The 16,416-nt window shown below is 49.2% G+C and overlaps 1 protein-coding gene across 3 annotated transcripts in view; it reads right to left on the bottom strand.

The window, feature by feature from the left end:
• The window catches only part of VAC14 (VAC14 component of PIKFYVE complex), a 79,859-nt gene that overhangs the window by 60,154 nt on the left and 3,289 nt on the right, over positions 1–16,416 (bottom strand). The window contains exons 3-10 of one of the 3 annotated variants that reach the window (XM_048316637.1): positions 15,452–15,595; positions 14,651–14,964; positions 8,601–8,775; positions 7,369–8,435; positions 5,923–6,138; positions 4,355–5,048; positions 2,175–2,335; positions 1,069–1,260 (exon numbers count right to left, since the gene is read on the bottom strand). In XM_048316637.1, the coding sequence (XP_048172594.1) occupies positions 1,069–1,088 (20 nt within the window). In that variant the 5' untranslated portion in view covers positions 1,089–1,260; positions 2,175–2,335; positions 4,355–5,048; ... (3 more) ...; positions 14,651–14,964; positions 15,452–15,595. Of the gene's footprint in view, positions 1–1,068; positions 2,336–4,354; positions 5,049–5,922; positions 6,139–7,368; positions 8,436–8,600; positions 8,776–14,650; positions 14,965–15,451; positions 15,596–16,416 lie in introns of all 3 variants that reach the window. The other 2 variants (XM_048316635.1, XM_048316636.1) reach the window with 2 other exon arrangements.

Genomic DNA, 16,416 nt, shown 5'->3' with positions numbered 1-16,416 from the left:
CGAGCAGCTGCGCCAGGAATCTGCACCTCACTGTGGATTTATCTGAACTTTGATAGAGAAAAGCAGGAACAGAAGATGCCACTTCCCATAACATGGAGCCTTTTCTGCAGGGCTGATGCCCAACTCTCATTCCATCTGCTTCCAGCCAGCTCCTGCCATATAGCAAGCTGAGCCAAAGAGGGATTTCAGCTTCCGCTGGCTGGTTATGGGCTCAAGGGCTGCCTTTGTTCAGGCCAGTACCTTCCCACGTGCAGCAAAGACCTCAGAGAATCCACTGATGTGGTGATAATCCCCCCCAACTAAACCTACCATGTCTAGAAGAACAGAAAAGCTTCCTACAACTTTCTAGCAGGAAACCCTGCAAAGAGTCCACAAGAAAAGCTTGGGGGACAGAAAGCCCAAGGAAGAAAACTGTGTCTAGGATTTGGCTGCTGCTTGGCCAAGTCAAGAGCAGGGCACACATTTTACCTGTGTGTATGATCACACTTCATGGTTAATGAATTTACCTTTGCCACAAAAGTCCTCAAAATAAACTGAGAAAAGGGAACACAGAGCACAATGACACTGGTTTGAGTACAGGATGGCACATGGATTGACACCACAGTGCCACTGGTCCAGCATGGGGAGCCCAGCACATCTCCCTGCTTCAAACACAGCACTCAGCACAAAGGTCAAGTAAAATCAGACAAAAAAAAAAAAATTACTAAAAGTAATGTGCAGAATGTAATTAAACCATAACCAAGTTTAATTAAAATGTAGTAAACAGGGATCAAATACAATCTAATGGAACTGGGACATCACACGTGCCCACGAGAACAAAATGTGAGTTGAGAGACAGTGCAGAAAATCCCCCACCACCTTTCCTGCGTTGTGTTCAGCTGAAGAGGACAGACTGGTCAGAAAATCCCATTTCCAAGAAGAACTCCCTTCCTGGAGAGCAGAAGTCAGTTGCTTGTCTAAAAAGAATTTCTGAGACCTGTTCCTGGGTCTGCCATATTTTGGGGTACCTTTCCTCCATGGGACAAGCACTGGTTCCCAGACCAGAGCACTCCCTGAGGAGGTCCTCACCTGGACAGGTACGATGCCATCGTTACAAAGGACCAGAGGGAGCTTCTCTGAATCCCCCAGCGGGTGCCTCTTGAAGCACAGCACAGGGTCCCCTCTCCTATTACAAAGGCCCGGGCACAGGACCCTCACCCAAGGCAGATGCCCCTCTCCACTGATAGCGAAGGTCAGGCTTTTGGCTTTAGTTCTCTGTGGCTGCAGAAGAGGTACAGAAATAATTTCAGCTGGCACTAACCCATTTCCCACTGGGCAAGCAATGCAGCAAAACACCCACTGTGTTTTCCCTGGCAGGTGCTCCTGTACCCCACAGCAGAGCCGCCCCTCACCCTCTCCCTTCCAGTTGATTTAGGGCCATTCACAAGAGGAATCTGCTTCAAAGAGAGAGAGCCTTCCAGAATAACAGTTTAAAATCCTTTCACTTAATTGAATCATGCAGTACAGCAGGTAAATAATGATGCACCAGATGAGACATGGCAAATCCCCTGGCTGCAGTGATATGAGACATATGCAACAAGCACAAGCACAGCATGAAAACAGTACAAAAGCAAGAAGACAAAAATAAATCAACACGATCATCGGTAAAGATTATTTCCAAGGACATTAAAAAATGAATTTCTTATTAGGGCAGAAAGCTGACTTCCCTCATTCCAATTCAGCTACTAAAGTGTTGGGGAAGGCCAGGTCAGAGCCCCACTGCACAGGTCCCAGGACAGAGGAACTGGGCTTCTCTTGGATAACAGCTCCAGTCACTCCCTTAGTAAAAAACAGCTTAATACGCCCCAGGGAATCACCCAGGATCATCTCATTTTACAGAAACAAAGAGGAAATAATGAGTGCTGACTTGCTGGCACAGAAACTGCTTCATCTAAGCCTTTGTCCTTGGAAAGCCCCAGCTCAGCTGTTGCACATTTCAAACGCTTCCAGTTGGCTGCCTAATGTTTGTTTCCCTGTCTTCAAAGTCATTTAGACAGGCTAAACTATCATTCTCATTTGCTGTGCTGCTCTGCTCTAACAGCAGCTACTGCCTCCCAGATCATCTCATGCCAAGCACCTTGACATTGTGCTTATAGCTTAAAGACAGTATCATCTCTAAAAACACCCTCACTTACTTTACGAAGTGCCTCAGGAAGGGTGGGGAGGGCGTTCAGGATCACTCAGCCACAGTGACCCACTCTCCCACCCGCAGACCTGTGTCCAGCTGGGTCTTACCAAATCCCAACAAGCTTTTTGTTTGGCCCTTCTTGATTCACAGCACCTTCATGAGCAGATCCTGGAATGCAGAGAAAACTTGGCAAGAACAGGTGGAGGGAGGTGGAGAAGAAGGAGCAGGGCTGTTAGCTCTGCTTGGAGGCCCCTGTTATCTTCTGCCAAATTAAATTAGGGTTTAATTACAACCTAAAGGGGAAATCTAATTTTGATGCTAGAACAATGCATATATTTTATAGTAACAGAGAAATAAGCACATTCCAGTGAGGTCCACGAGGAATTAATTTCCTCTGGGGCCACTTGCTGGCTGCTTGCCTGTTTCTCTTTATTCCCATTTTTTAAAACCAATTTAGGCTTTTGGACATGGGAATGCTGAATCAGTGTTCAGCTTTTAATCACCCCGTCTCCCCCTCAGTTAGCTTTGCTGGACCTGAGCCTGCAGGCACTTGCTCCTCCTGATGCTGAGCTGGTGGCCACTGAGGGTCCCAAGCATCTGGCAGGAGAGCAGCCTCTGCTCCAAAGGGTTTGGCACGGCCCCTTTGCTGGCTCTTTCCGGCTGGGGATGCTGTGAGAGCTCCCTGTTCTGCTCTGCATGTTAATTAAGCAGTAATGTATCTTCTCTGGGTCCCTCAGCAGCCACCATGTGATTGTGCATGGCAGAGGTGCAAATGAAGATGGTCTCCAAGCTATTAACACCTCAAATTGCTCATCAAGAGCCCGGCAGAAGGGCAGCATGTCAGATATTATTTCTGGTCCACATTAAGCCCTGTCGGTATTCTAAGTGATCAGAACAAACTAATTCAGTCTGACTTGATTTCAAGAGAATCAAGTATCAAGACTCAGGAAGGTGAGATCAGTAGAACTGAAGCATCCATACATCTAACCTTGCTGGAGCCCATCAGCAGAGCCTCCCAGCATCCATCAGACACACATTTATTTTGTCCAGGAGATAATTTTTTTTTTTTTCCCTGCCTGGACAAGACTCTTATGTGCGTAGATGGTTTTTTTCTTCCAACTGTTCAATCCATTCTTTCCTCCTCACTTTCTAGTCACTGAAATGTCTTTCAGAGAAATCCCTTTCCGGGGATGTATCCTGGCCACCCAGCTTCTCTTCCTGTGGCATTACCAAAATCTTGGCTTTGGCCAGCGCTGATTCCATCTTGGAGCCACCTAGCATTGACTCTGTCAGACAAGAGGGAAGCTTCTGGCAGCTTCTCACAGAAGGCACCCCTGTAGCTCTCCCACACTACCAAAATGTTGCCATGCAACCCAGTACGTGTCAACCTTTCACTAATCTGTAGTAGTGCTAAGATTTTATGATTTGGCCTGCCACTATGTTTGTGTCGGAGGGGAACCTGCAGAGAAATCACAGTGGGAATTACATTTCCTGTAATTACATTGCATCCTCACTGCTGGATAAAGTCTGCCTAAAAATGTTGTTGTAACTGCTGGTGTATTTCTATTTTTAACGTTGCTCCTTTTTTTTTTTTTGTTTTTTTTTGTTTTTAATGACATTTGAAATTAAGTTATTTTCTCCATGGGAGCTCTGGAGGGCTGGGAGTATTTTGACAACCCAGAGACATTCAATCAAAATAGTTTAAAAACGGAAGAGGATTTTTATCCAGGCTGATGTATAGGCTGGGATTTCTGTTTGCCCCTTTAACCCTTTTATTCCAAATTCAGTTTCACACCTGCGAGATGGGTCATTTGTTATATTACACATTCTCCTTGGGAACTGACCCTTTCTGTTTTCTTCCCTCAGATTTTGAGCTAACCCATGAAATCTAAGGTAGTCTCATGACTTCTCTGGAAGAGATAAGCTAAACTATTTTAAAATAATCTTTTCAAAAGCCTTTCTACAGAGAAAAACCTTCCCTGAAGGCAAGGCAACCCAAGAAAGAAAGGGAAAGAACCCACGTGCCTGGTGTACTGTTATTTTGCCAGGCACTTTTGAATTTATTTTGTGTAAAGCTCTCTTGAAGCCTGTACATCATCAGGCTTCTGATGTGGAGGCATCAAAGTCATGCAAGGATAAGCACACATACTGTGCCCCGTGCCCCTGACTGGGATCCTTTTTCCTCACCTGTTTGTTAGGCTGTGGTTTTCCAGTGCCACCTCCTATTGCCAATACACGGTGCTTTCCTTGACGTGTGCCAAAAGCAACAGTCTCCTCTGCAGCCTTTCCCCTTTTTATGGACAGGTAAAACACACACAACTGTCTCAGCAGCTGCAACAAGATAACCATCAACATCTCCCTCTTGGAGGCAGAGGTGCATTTCTTGTTTGAGCATGACGGCGAAGCAGAAATGTTCCTTTTGGACCCTGCCAGCACAAGGCTGAAACCAAACAAGAAGCAGGCAGGACATGGGCAGGTAGGGCAGGCACCTTAGAAGCATCCAAGCACTGCTCATCCTGCTCATGGAGTGCTCTTTGTGCTTCTTTTTGCAGGGATAGGTCCAGGGGCATTTGGACAGACCCCACTTCCACTGGCCCCTCGGAAGACAAATTCATCTGGTGCGTTAAGGAGAACTTGGAGCTGGTGGTCTTCTGCCTGTGTTGCCAAGGGGTGCACGTGGAGCTGGGGATCAGCTCCCAGGAGCTGAGTTTTGGCAGCTGCTTCTGCACAGGTCACTCATCCCATGGGCACGCTGAGACTTGTGACAAAGAGAAAATGTTTGACTCTGGTTTCAGAGGCACAGATGAAGCTGCTCCAAGGTGCAGTGGTGAGGCTGGTGGGACTGTCCTGTTTCAGCAGGACAGACAGCAAGATCCTGGTCCTGAGAAACCACACCCCACTGTGAGAATTAAAAGGCACAACTACATCTGCAAAATGCTACCAAAGGAAGCCAAACGAAAGCCTGAGTAGTGTTCCAGGAACCACATATAAGGGATAAGAACAATTAATTACCTGAACAGGACCTAGTATTTGTGAAAGGAAATCAGGCATATGTGGTGGATGTCACTGTGAGATGCAAATATACTGAAACACCTTTGGAAGAGGCCACGATGGAAAAGGTGAGGAAATATCAATACCTTCAAAAACAAATTCATGAACTAACAAATGCAGCAGACATTGTGCTTACATATTAAAAAACAGTATCATCTCTAAAAACACCCTCACTTGCTTTACGAAGTGGCTCAGGAAGGGCGGGGAGGGCGTTGAGGATCGCTCACCACAGAGACCCGCACTCCCATCCGCAGCGCCAGCACAGGAGCGGGCTGCGCAAAGCCCGGGCTGCGCTCGGGGGTCCCACACCGCGCATTCCGTGCCCTGGCCCAGCAGCTGAACTCTGCCTCCACAGCAAGCGGGGCACGACAGGACGGGCCGGGCTGCGCCGGGCCCCTGAGGGCGGCGGGGAAGGGCCGCGCCCGCGGAAAGGCCGCCCGCCGGCGCTGCAGTGGCGGCGCTCGGCCACACGGGCGCGCCCTCGGCCCGGCCTGGCGCCGGGAGCGCTCCGGCCCGGGGGGCAGCGGGCAGAGGGGCCTGGGCCCGGGCCTGGACGGACACCGCGGACACGGCACACGGGACGCGGGGCAAAGCCCCCGGCCGCCTCACACCCGCCTCTGAAGCGGCTGAGCTTGCTCGTTTGAACACAAGAACACGCAGCACACACGGGCTATTAAATGCCAGGATGCAAGCCAGAGACTTACCTTCGCCCCGGGGAAGGGATTTCTCTGGAGGCATTTGCACAGTGGGAGAAATGAACACGCAGGTGAACAGCACTTGCATTACCTGTGTATTTATTGTCTCTCTCCACACGATGCTTCTTCACCTCTGGAGCGAGTCCAGAGGAGGCCACCAAGTTGATCAGAAGGATGGAGCGCCTCTCCCATGAGGAAAGGCTGAGAAAACTCGGATTGTTGAGTCTGGAAAAGAGAAGGTTTTGGGGTGACCTAATTGCAGCCTTCCAGTACCTGAAGGGAATTTACAGGAAAGATGGGGCAAGACTACTTCCAAGAGCATGTAGTGACAGGATAAGGGGGAAGGATTCAAACTGAAAGGGAGTAGGTTTAGATGTTAGGAAAAAATTCTTCCTTGTGAGGGTGATGAGGCACTGGCACATGTTGCCCAGGGAAGCTGTGGATGTCCCACTTGTTTCTAGGATGTCCTGTAACCTCTTAGGGCTGGTTTAAAAAGAAACCTCCTCAGAAACAAGTCTTGCACTTCGCAGGAAAACACTCTAGGCCAAGGCTGGGAATGCAGGGAGGAAGGCAAGGAGCAGAGAGGACCCATCCCAAAAGAGAGGGGCCAAAAGGCTGTGGAAGTGCTTCCACCAGCACTGTGGAGCTGAGACTAAGCCTCCTGACAGAAGCAGGTCAGCCTGGAGCTGGAGGGACTGACAACAAACTGTCAGCCCCTCTGGGTTGCTCTCACCCAACCCAGACACTCCTCACATGAGACAAAATGCATCCAGGAATTAACGTGGTGATTTAATGGGAGCACAGGTGGATTGACACCAGGGAGAGAGGAATCTTTCCTACAAGGGCCAGGACAACCCTATGACACATACTGGTCCTAAACTCTGAGATGTTACAAAAAAAACCCAACAAGTCTCAAGCTGTGTGGTGGTTTCTGAGCCTGCTTGGGACACAGCTTTACACCACTTCCCACACCCGCCTCCCAAAATAGAGCAGATAGAAATCACACTGCTTCTGCAAACCACATGTGAAGAGTCACATGGGATGATACGACCCTGCCAGCTCAGGCTGTGTAAGAGCCATCAACATCAGGACAGAGAGGTAATGATAGTGCCCAAGGTCCCTGCCAGCACCAAGGACATGCACCAGAAACCACCACCACCCCTCCACATTAAATGCAAGAATTTGATGGAACACTCTGAGTTGGAAGGGGCCCACAAGGATCATCGAGGCCAACTCCTGGACACTCAACAGTGCCAAGACTGCTTCCCTGGAGCATGGCACCATATGTGCAGCATCCTTAGCCAGGCCCCCAGGGACCACACACAGGACCACCCATTAGGCACAGCCAGGGAACTGGGTGAAAGCAGCCTCCCAACAAAGCACCAACTCTTTCCAGGTAATCCTAGGACAAGGCACCAGAGACCACACACACAGGAGGTATTTAAATGGCCTTACACGATGCACTTTGAATTTCTCCTCCAGGCAATCAGATGCAGATTGAAAGGGCACTTTGGAGCAAGCCATGGACAGATGTTTGCAAGATCTGATTTTTGAGTTCACGGAGAGTCCTCAGCTCCTGCTGAAACCCACAGACCACAACTGTACCATCACCCTCAAGAAGAAAAGTCAGAGGAGGGTCTGAGGCCCCTCAGGCTTCATCCAACATGGCTCATGCCTCTCCCAGAGTATTCCTATGGGGTGTAGCTCATCTAATTTTTTGGGGTGCAGGCACTAAAGCTCCCCAGTCACTTGATCCAAGGTGAGCTGGACCAGGGCCAGCCACAATCAGCAATGCAGGCTGGCACTGCAGGTCCTTGTAAAGATCATCCTTAGGCAGCTCTACTTCCCTCTCTTGACAAGTTATGGCCCTGGAAGTAGTCTCCACTGACTTTACTGTGGTTATTCTGACTTGCACCGATTTTACAGATGACAGAAGCCATTAAGCCTTCTCCTTCCTCATGCTTTGCACAGCAGCCAAGGGATTTATAAGCATCAGGTGAGCTCCTGATTCTCTATGAGACAGAAGAATGCTTCTCTATCAGACTCAAGGCAAAGGCCCTTCTGAACAAATCAGTGGCTCTAACAATAAATACAATTTGTGGTCTTTGTTCAAAATTAAACAAGCCCCGACAGCTGTAATTTGGAAGTGCTGTTTAAAGCAATCTGCACCAACTACAATCTTACCAGCTACTCCAAAAAACAGCTCTGCAAACAGATGACTATTAACCCCTGTAACAAAGAGCAAAGGAGGAGAGATGTGTTCCAGCTGTCTCTGTGGCCAGGATCCGGATACTCACCATTTTAAGATGTCTTCATGGGGGCAAGTGCTGAGAGCTTGAAAACACAAAGAGTATGGCTGCAAGGGTTAACAATATTAGGAAGCAGTGGGAAGCCAAAGAGCTGGTTGAGCATAACCACCTGAGAGCAGCAGGTTGCTCCTGGTTGGATCTGACAGGCAAGCAGAAGGCTTCCAGCCATGGAAAGAGAGAGGTTCTCAGTCTGTCCTCTTCTTAGGGCAAAGGCTGCAGGAGAGGGAAGCTGGATCTCAAAAGCTGAACCCTGAGGACAAGCTCACAGCATGGCTGGTGCGCTCTTTGCCTGCCAGCATTGCTGTCCTTCCATGGGGCAAAGAGCAGGGTGAGAAAAGGAGGGATGTGAAATGATGGAGCACATCCTGAAGTCCTCACCTAAGAGGAAACATTCCCGCTCGTCTTAACCACTTCTGCCGACCCCCAGAAGGTGTCTCCACCGGCCCACGCTGATGCGGCACATCCCGCGCAGGCAGCGCAGCCCCAGCCCAGCGCACCCTCCAAATGGGATTCTGCAGCAGGTCACCACGGGGCACGGAAGGAGAAGGTAAAGCTGCAACGATAATGAGCACAAAATGAAAAGCAAACAAAAAAAACCTCCAGTTTAATATACTTGCTAGGGTCGAATCCCAAAATAAATCAGACACTGAAGCTCCACCCTGCTGAATATGCCGGCATTGCCATCCATCTCCTGCCCAGAAGGAGCAGGGATCCTCACCCTGGCAGAAATCAGATTAAGGGTGTGGGGGGCTTTTACCGCATGTAAAAACCGAGTTAACGTTGCTGCTGAGCTACTGTTAAAGGTCACTCACATGGTACATCAGAATTCCTCCCTGCTTTACCTAGAGTGAGGCAAGCATACTCCCAGGACATGCGCTCACAGTCCAATGGTCCCACAGAGCTGCTGGAGATGGGACAAGGGATGACCAGACAGGATTGACCTGGTCCAAGTGACACTGGGGAGAGCTGGGGACAAGTGGGTGGTGATGGAGGCCAGCAGGCAGGAAAGAGGTGACAGTTACCAGTGAGAAGAAACAAAGCAAGCTCCCAGCTGGAGAGGTTTCCTGTGGAGGAGAAGGATGACTCTCCCGAGGGCAGAGCCACTGAAAAGACAGCTTTGAGTCAGGCACTGTTGAAAATACACAGCAAGGCAGCTGGGCCCAGAGGACCCCTGGGGTGCCCGACCCCCCGGAACTCCTACCTCCCTCTGCTACATGAAGCACACAGTGGAGAGTAAATAAATCCTTCTTGCTCCATCCCACACCACTAATTCTGGGATGGGCATCTCTGTGGGCTGTTCTGCGCTTTGCTGAACCCCATTCAATCTCCCTGGAAGCTGAAACCCTCCCCTCTCTCTGCTCCTGGCTGCCTCCCTGTCCCAGTCAGGGCATACATCCCTAACATCCCAGAGTCCTCACACCTTAACCCGGCTGCTACTGGTTCTCTGAGTTGGCAAAGACAATACACAGCAATCTATCAGAGTTCAAGGATCATGTGGACAATGCTCCTCACCATAAGATTTAGTTTTAGGTTGTGTTCCCTGTCCAGGAACAACCTTGGGCTAGAAGGAATCAGCACAAAAATCCCCAGTGCAGACTTACACCAAAAAACTTGTAAAGATCTGGCACCTGGATTCAAATTTACAAGGGGTTTGAACCTCTTCTTCTAAGAGTTTAAAGATGTCTCAGCTACCCTCTGAAGACAGGGGCACCAGAAAAGAGCACAGCCGTACTAGAAACAGTACTTTTGGGTAGAGCAGTGCCAGGGGTTCAGATGGATTTTCTCTTGGGAAAGCTGTTTGATGCACAGCTTGCAGAAAGCAGGAAAAGAAGGAAGGGTGACAAAAGATGGAGAAATTAAGAGGAATGAAGTCTGGGAGATTATGTCACCTTACCCATCACTGTCACATACAGTGAGGGCTGTTCCCACCAACAAACCAAAAAGAAACATCAATGTTTCATTTCATAAACAATAAAGCTCTGTAGAAACAGGCCTTGAACCTCCTGCACCTCCTGCCCAGAGAGAATCCAATGCAGGAGCCATCCAGGCAGCACTGGTGGAGAGGCTTGGATAGGGAGGGGGATGCCCTTTGCAGAGCCCATGTATCTTGGGCTCCCACTGTGAGCCTTGGCTAATGAAGATGGGCAGAAAGCAAGGGCAGAAGCTGGCTGCTCCCCAGATTTGCAGCTGAACAGTGCTGGCAGAGCAAGAAGTCACCTTCCAGCATTTGCTGACTGGCTCCAAAATTAGAAGGCAATTCCCACCCAACCTGCCCCCCCCAGCCTGATCTGGGCATGGATGACACATGAACATCTCCCAGGCTAGGTTCTGATGGCACAGTACAAAGCCAGGGAGAGAGTCAACCACCTGACAGCACTTGGGATATGCAGTGCTTTTCCCCCAGGCAATGCTTTCTCCTTTGCCTCCTGTACCCTCAATTCACCTCTCCAACACCCCAGAACTGCTCCCCAGTCCAGCAAGGAATGACAGCTCTCAGGGTCTGTCACCCTCATGCAAAGGAGGCGGCTGAGGCTCCCCAAACCCAAGTAAGAGTTGAAGTGACTCCCATGCAGCTGTTCTGGGCTCCAACTTCCATTGTAATGTCTCGAGTCAAAATCCTCCAGGTGTGTGACAGTGGGTAGAAGCCCTGAGGCAGAAGAAGCTGCCTCAAACATGCTGTAATGCTCCCAGAGCTCAACCAGAAGGTGCCATGCCCAGGCCTGGGGGCAGGCTAGCTGACTTGCCAGCCAGAGAGCTGGGAAAAGAGCAGCACCATGCTGGAAGAGGCAGAGAGATGGAAGGTGCATGGTGACTATCACTGTGCTGAAGGTAGAAAAGAAAGAAGTCTACAGACACGTTGAAAATAGGAAATCATTACCACCTGTCTTTGTCCTGACAGAGCATCCCTGTCCCACATCCCATGTGCAGCTTTGTGTCTCTACTACAGACTTGGTAACAACATATGCTGGCTGACAATCCACTCCTTGGCGAGCATCTTTACTTTTCTTTCTGTCTGAATAAAGCAAATAACAAATTTCCAAGTCTCCCTTGCTTCAGCTCCCCAGTGCCTCTGCCTATGAGTAGAGAGACTCTCTGCAAGCTGTCCATGGCAGTCACATGGCCACCCCAGAGGTGATCCCTGCCCACCACCGAGCACTTGCTCCAAGAGCCTCCAGCTCTGAGAATTAGGAAACAACTCCTCTGGTACACCAAGCAAACACTGCTCTACTGCTGCCAAACCTCCTGCAGCCGAGGGACACATCAGCAGCACCTTCCCCTCACAACTCAACCCTCCTTTTCTAAGTTACCCAGGGGATTTAAGCAGGGAAATAGCACCTATGGGGCTACCAAAGCCCAAAACATAGGGCCCTAAGGAGCTGAGAGCACCAGGGGCAAGAAGGGGTTGTGTCACTCATCTGAGACTCCCCAGCACCAGGGGCATGGGGGATAAATACATTTCAGATGGATGTTCCCACTGTTCCTGCCTCTCCCTGCCAGGGGCTGACAGAGTGCTGCTGTCAGATTTCTGCCTTGCACTCTTTTTCACTGTCTGCATTTTCCATTTCTTCCTTGTTATAAAAAACAACAAAGCAAAACCCCATCAACTGTAACACAGAATTGGTTTTTTTTGTCAGCACCAAGGCTGGGATCTGGCTCGCAGGGTCCCTGCAGTGACACCTGCCTGGGGACATGCAATGAGAGAGACAGAGACAGGAGAAATCACTAATGCTATAGGAAGACCCACTTGGGAGGAGAAAGGCTCCTGTTCAAAACAAATTGGCCAAGAAAATCCTGAATGGAAAGAATCATTTTCTACATGTTTAGCTAAACAAATCCTTTCCCCAAAGAATCTACTGGCAATTCATTACTCTGGATCTGTAGCCAAGATGTTCCCACTGTCCAGAGATGTCAGATCAACACACAAAGGTGGTTTGACGTGTGCCACAGAGGTGCAGAGTTCCCTGCTGATCTATCCTGGCACGTGGACTGCTCAGTGCCTGTTAGCTCTGTCCCAGGGAGGGAACACATCTTGCACGGGAAAACAAAGAGGTGATGCAGAAACAGCAATGATCAATGCAAATGACAAGGCATGGGTCCTGAATAAAGGATGAAAGCTCTAGAGAACAGCTACATTTCGGGATGAGCCTTTGGCGGCCTCTGTCACAGGTCTCTAAGAATATCCTTGTGTATACTTTGTATTATCTTCCTTTTGAGGGGAAACCCAAAGAAAACTGAGGAGCTGGTTACTGACCTTAGAAAGGGGACAAATTAATCTTTCAAGAAGAAACCTTGAAGGTAAAAAATAGGACAAAATGTTTGAATTGGACTCCAGATTTAGTTCCTCCTGTGGGGAGATTCTGAAGATCCGTTCCAGTGCTACAAAAAACCTCTTGGTGCAAAGGCTTAACTCAGCTTTGAGCTATCAAAGATCCAAGGGGTGAAGAGAGCCTGTTCTCAGTCTGTCTCTAACCCTGTAGGTGTAGACAAAGAGTAACCACGGGAGATTCATGGCTCCACAGCGGGCATGGATTGGCACGGGTTGGGCACATCCAACCCCACAGCCACAGCTGGACTCTGCTGCTTCTACCATTGCTCTGCTCAAAAAAGCAGCAGGGACTAGAGAGTGAGGAGGAAAAAATGGATTGAACAGTTGGAAGAAAAAAACCATCTACGCACATAAGAGTCTTGTCCAGGCAAAAAAATACTTTTCTCTCCTGCCCAAAATAAATGTGTGTCTGATGGATGCTGGGAGGCTCTGCTGATGGGCTCCAGCAAGGTTAGATGTATGGATGCTTCAGTTCTACTGATCGCACCTTCCTGAGTCTTGATACTTGATTCTCTTGAAATCAAGTCAGACTGAATTAGTTTGTTCTGATCACTTAGAATACCGACAGGGCTTAATGTGGACCAGAAATAATATCTGACATGCTGCCCTTCTGCCGGGCTCTTGATGAGCAATTTGAGGTGTTAATAGCTTGGAGACCATCTTCATTTGCACCTCTGCCATGCACAATCACATGGTGGCTGCTGAGGGACCCAGAGAAGATACATTACTGCTTAATTAACATGCAGAGCAGAACAGGGAGCTCTCACAGCATCCCCAGCCGGAAAGAGCCAGCAAAGGGGCCGTGCCAAACCCTTTGGAGCAGAGGCTGCTCTCCTGCCAGATGCTTGGGACCCTCAGTGGCCACCAGCTCAGCATCAGGAGGAGCAAGTGCCTGCAGGCTCAGGTCCAGCAAAGCTAACTGAGGGGGAGACGGGGTGATTAAAAGCTGAACACTGATTCAGCATTCCCATGTCCAAAAGCCTAAATTGGTTTTAAAAAATGGGAATAAAGAGAAACAGGCAAGCGGCCAGCAAGTGGCCCCAGAGGAAATTAATTCCTCGTGGACCTCACTGGAATGTGCTTGTTTCTCTGTTACTATAAAATATATGCATTGTTCTAGCATCAAAATTAGATTTCCCCTTTAGGTTGTAATTAAACCCTAATTTAATTTGGCAGAAGATAACAGGGGCCTCCAAGCAGAGCTAACAGCCCTGCTCCTTCTTCTCCACCTCCCTCCACCTGTTCTTGCCAAGTTTTCTCTGCATTCCAGGATCTGCTCATGAAGGTGCTGTGAATCAAGAAGGGCCAAACAAAAAGCTTGTTGGGATTTGGTAAGACCCAGCTGGAAATGAGCTGCCCCAGTGCCCAGGGCTTCTTCCCTAAGCCCTCCTCATAGCCACAGCTGATTTACAGCTCCCAAGAGGCTGTGTCCTCTGAACAAAACTGTTTCTGGATGAGCTCTGTTCTTTGTAACAGCAGCACTTCAATGCCTACTGGTTAACTTTGCTTGGTTTCTGGGGCATTATGGAAAAACCATTTGCTGTTGTCATAAAAAGTGCCCAGCCCAGACTTCTGCACTCTGTAGAGAGGTCACAGCAGGAGGAACTGCCAGAAATGCGTTCATAGATGTGCCCCAGTATGAGTGCAGGATTGCTCTTGGGCTTGGGAAGCACAGCCCAGCCCTGGATGGCCCTGCTTCCAGGTGTGTTCAGATGTGTGCTCCCCCCAGCAGATGCAGCTGTTCCTAAAGCTGCAGACCCTGCTGATCTCTGTCAAACACCAAAGAGCTGCTCTGGGAAGGTGAGTGTGGTTTAACAGGCCAAAATTCCCTTCATCAAGGTGGTCTTTGCCTCAGGCCACAGAGGTCTGAGGAAGCAGCTTTCCTTCCAGGGGAACCAGTATGGGGGCTACACCAGCATCAAACTGATGGAGATCACCTATTCCCTGAGCTTCCAGCCTGATCATGGCTGGGCAGTGTTATTTCCACAAGGAAAATTCAAGAACGCTTTGTCAAACCCCAGGCAAACAGCCTTGGTCTTTGCAAAGTACAAACAGGACACCAGGAAGAAGAGCTTTAAGCAGAGGGCAAAGGTGCACCTACCTTATGGTGTTCACCTGGCTGTCTGTCTGGAATGACCAGTGGTACAGGGCAGGAAGTGGGCTGCAGTTGGTCATCTCCATGTACAGCACTTGTTTAGTGTCATTCATGACACAGCCAAAGTCCAGGGCCTTGGCCTGGAGACGGAGATTTGGGAAGTGGACTTCTCCCCGAACAGCGATGTGCTCCTCATGAGGATGCTCCATGAAGGACACTCTGAGTGCCCTCTCTGCTACCCGGCTGTTCAAATCGTTCTCATAAGCTGGGTTAAACTGGATGCAGAAATGAAGTTCCTCCCCTACATCCAGCACCATGGGCTGCAAGGAGATGAAGAACATTAATCACCTTCGTGATCAAGTCCCAGTCTGACAGCAGGAAACAGTAAATGTTCAAAGTGTGACCCCAGCCTGGGCTTCTCAGTTCACCCTCATTTCTTTACAGTGGGGGTCTGACTGCAGGCACCACGCTCTGGCCCGAGATCCTGTCAGGCTCACATTTCTGTGCTCAGCAGCAATACAAGGGGATGGCTGCTGGAGAGCTGGGATGCTTTCCAGGAGACACCTTTACTGCATGGCTTGCCCCGATCTGCTTTCCTGCTCCCTTCTCCTCGTGTCTTAGAGCCAGCATGGATGTTACCAATTCAGGTAAGATTTTGCTTCTTTCAGCAGCTCTGCTGATGCAGCTCAGGCCAATCCACTGCTGGCACTACAGAATAAACTTCTCAACTCGAGGACCTCTCAACAGACCTCTCAACACCACATCCCTCCTCTTCAAACCCCACAGAATGAGCCCACAGATGCCCACCTTGGAGTCTGCAGGGAGGGGCTGCTGGTTCACATCACAGATTAGGAACAGGTGCTCCAAGTCCAGTACAATGCTGAGTGGAAGGGAGCAGATGTTTTTTAAAGACAGAGGCTTGGACTGAAGAGTCAGGAGAGCACTGGGTTGCTACAGAAACAGGAGACAAGGGAAAACAACCTCAAGTGGCCATAGACCTCCTTCCCCTTCCGATGCATTTCACATATTTCAACCCCCAAAGCACATACAAGCCTGACAGACACGTCAGTAACATTTTCAGCGTGGATCCCGCTTGGATTTGCATGCCCGACTTCTCCCATGCCTTGCTACAGTGACCTTCACTCCACAAAAAGTGCAGAACCACCAGTGCACTTTCAAGGCTTCCTTCTCTTGATGCCCAGACAAAGTAACTGACCCTGTGAAGTATTGGGGGGACCTTTCTGACAGCTGCTTCTCCTCTGGGAAGAGACAGACTTCTTGTTCACTCTAATGCTTTCAGTTCCCTTAGGCAGAGTGCTTGGCATGAGATGATCTGGGAGGCAGTAGCTATTAGATAGAGCTGAGCAGAAAAATGAGGATGATAGTTTAGCCTGTCTAAATGACTATGAAGACAGGGCAACATTAGGTAGCCAACTGGAAGTTATTGAGATGTGCAACAGCTGAGCTGGGGCTTTCCAAGGACGAAGGCTTAGATGAAGCAGTTTCTGTGTCATCAAGTCAGCAGTCATGATTTCCTCATTTCTGTAAAATGAGATGATCTTGTAAGCATAATGCTTACAGAAATTTGTAGAAATTTGTACAGAAATAAAAAAAAAAAAAAAGAAAAAATCCATATATGAAGGGAAACAGGTGATAGAAGGGTCAGTGTCAGCAAACCCTCTCTTGGAAGCAGAGGGGAAAGAATCCATGCGAAAAAGCCAAATAACCCAAATAGCCAGCCTGCCTTCAGGGAAGGATGTTCCTAGGATGCC

The sequence above is a fragment of the Corvus hawaiiensis genome, chromosome 12, assembly GCF_020740725.1.
Source record: "Corvus hawaiiensis isolate bCorHaw1 chromosome 12, bCorHaw1.pri.cur, whole genome shotgun sequence".
Classification (NCBI taxonomy): Eukaryota; Metazoa; Chordata; class Aves; order Passeriformes; family Corvidae; genus Corvus; species Corvus hawaiiensis.
This window is presented reverse-complemented; position numbering and strand designations above follow the sequence as displayed.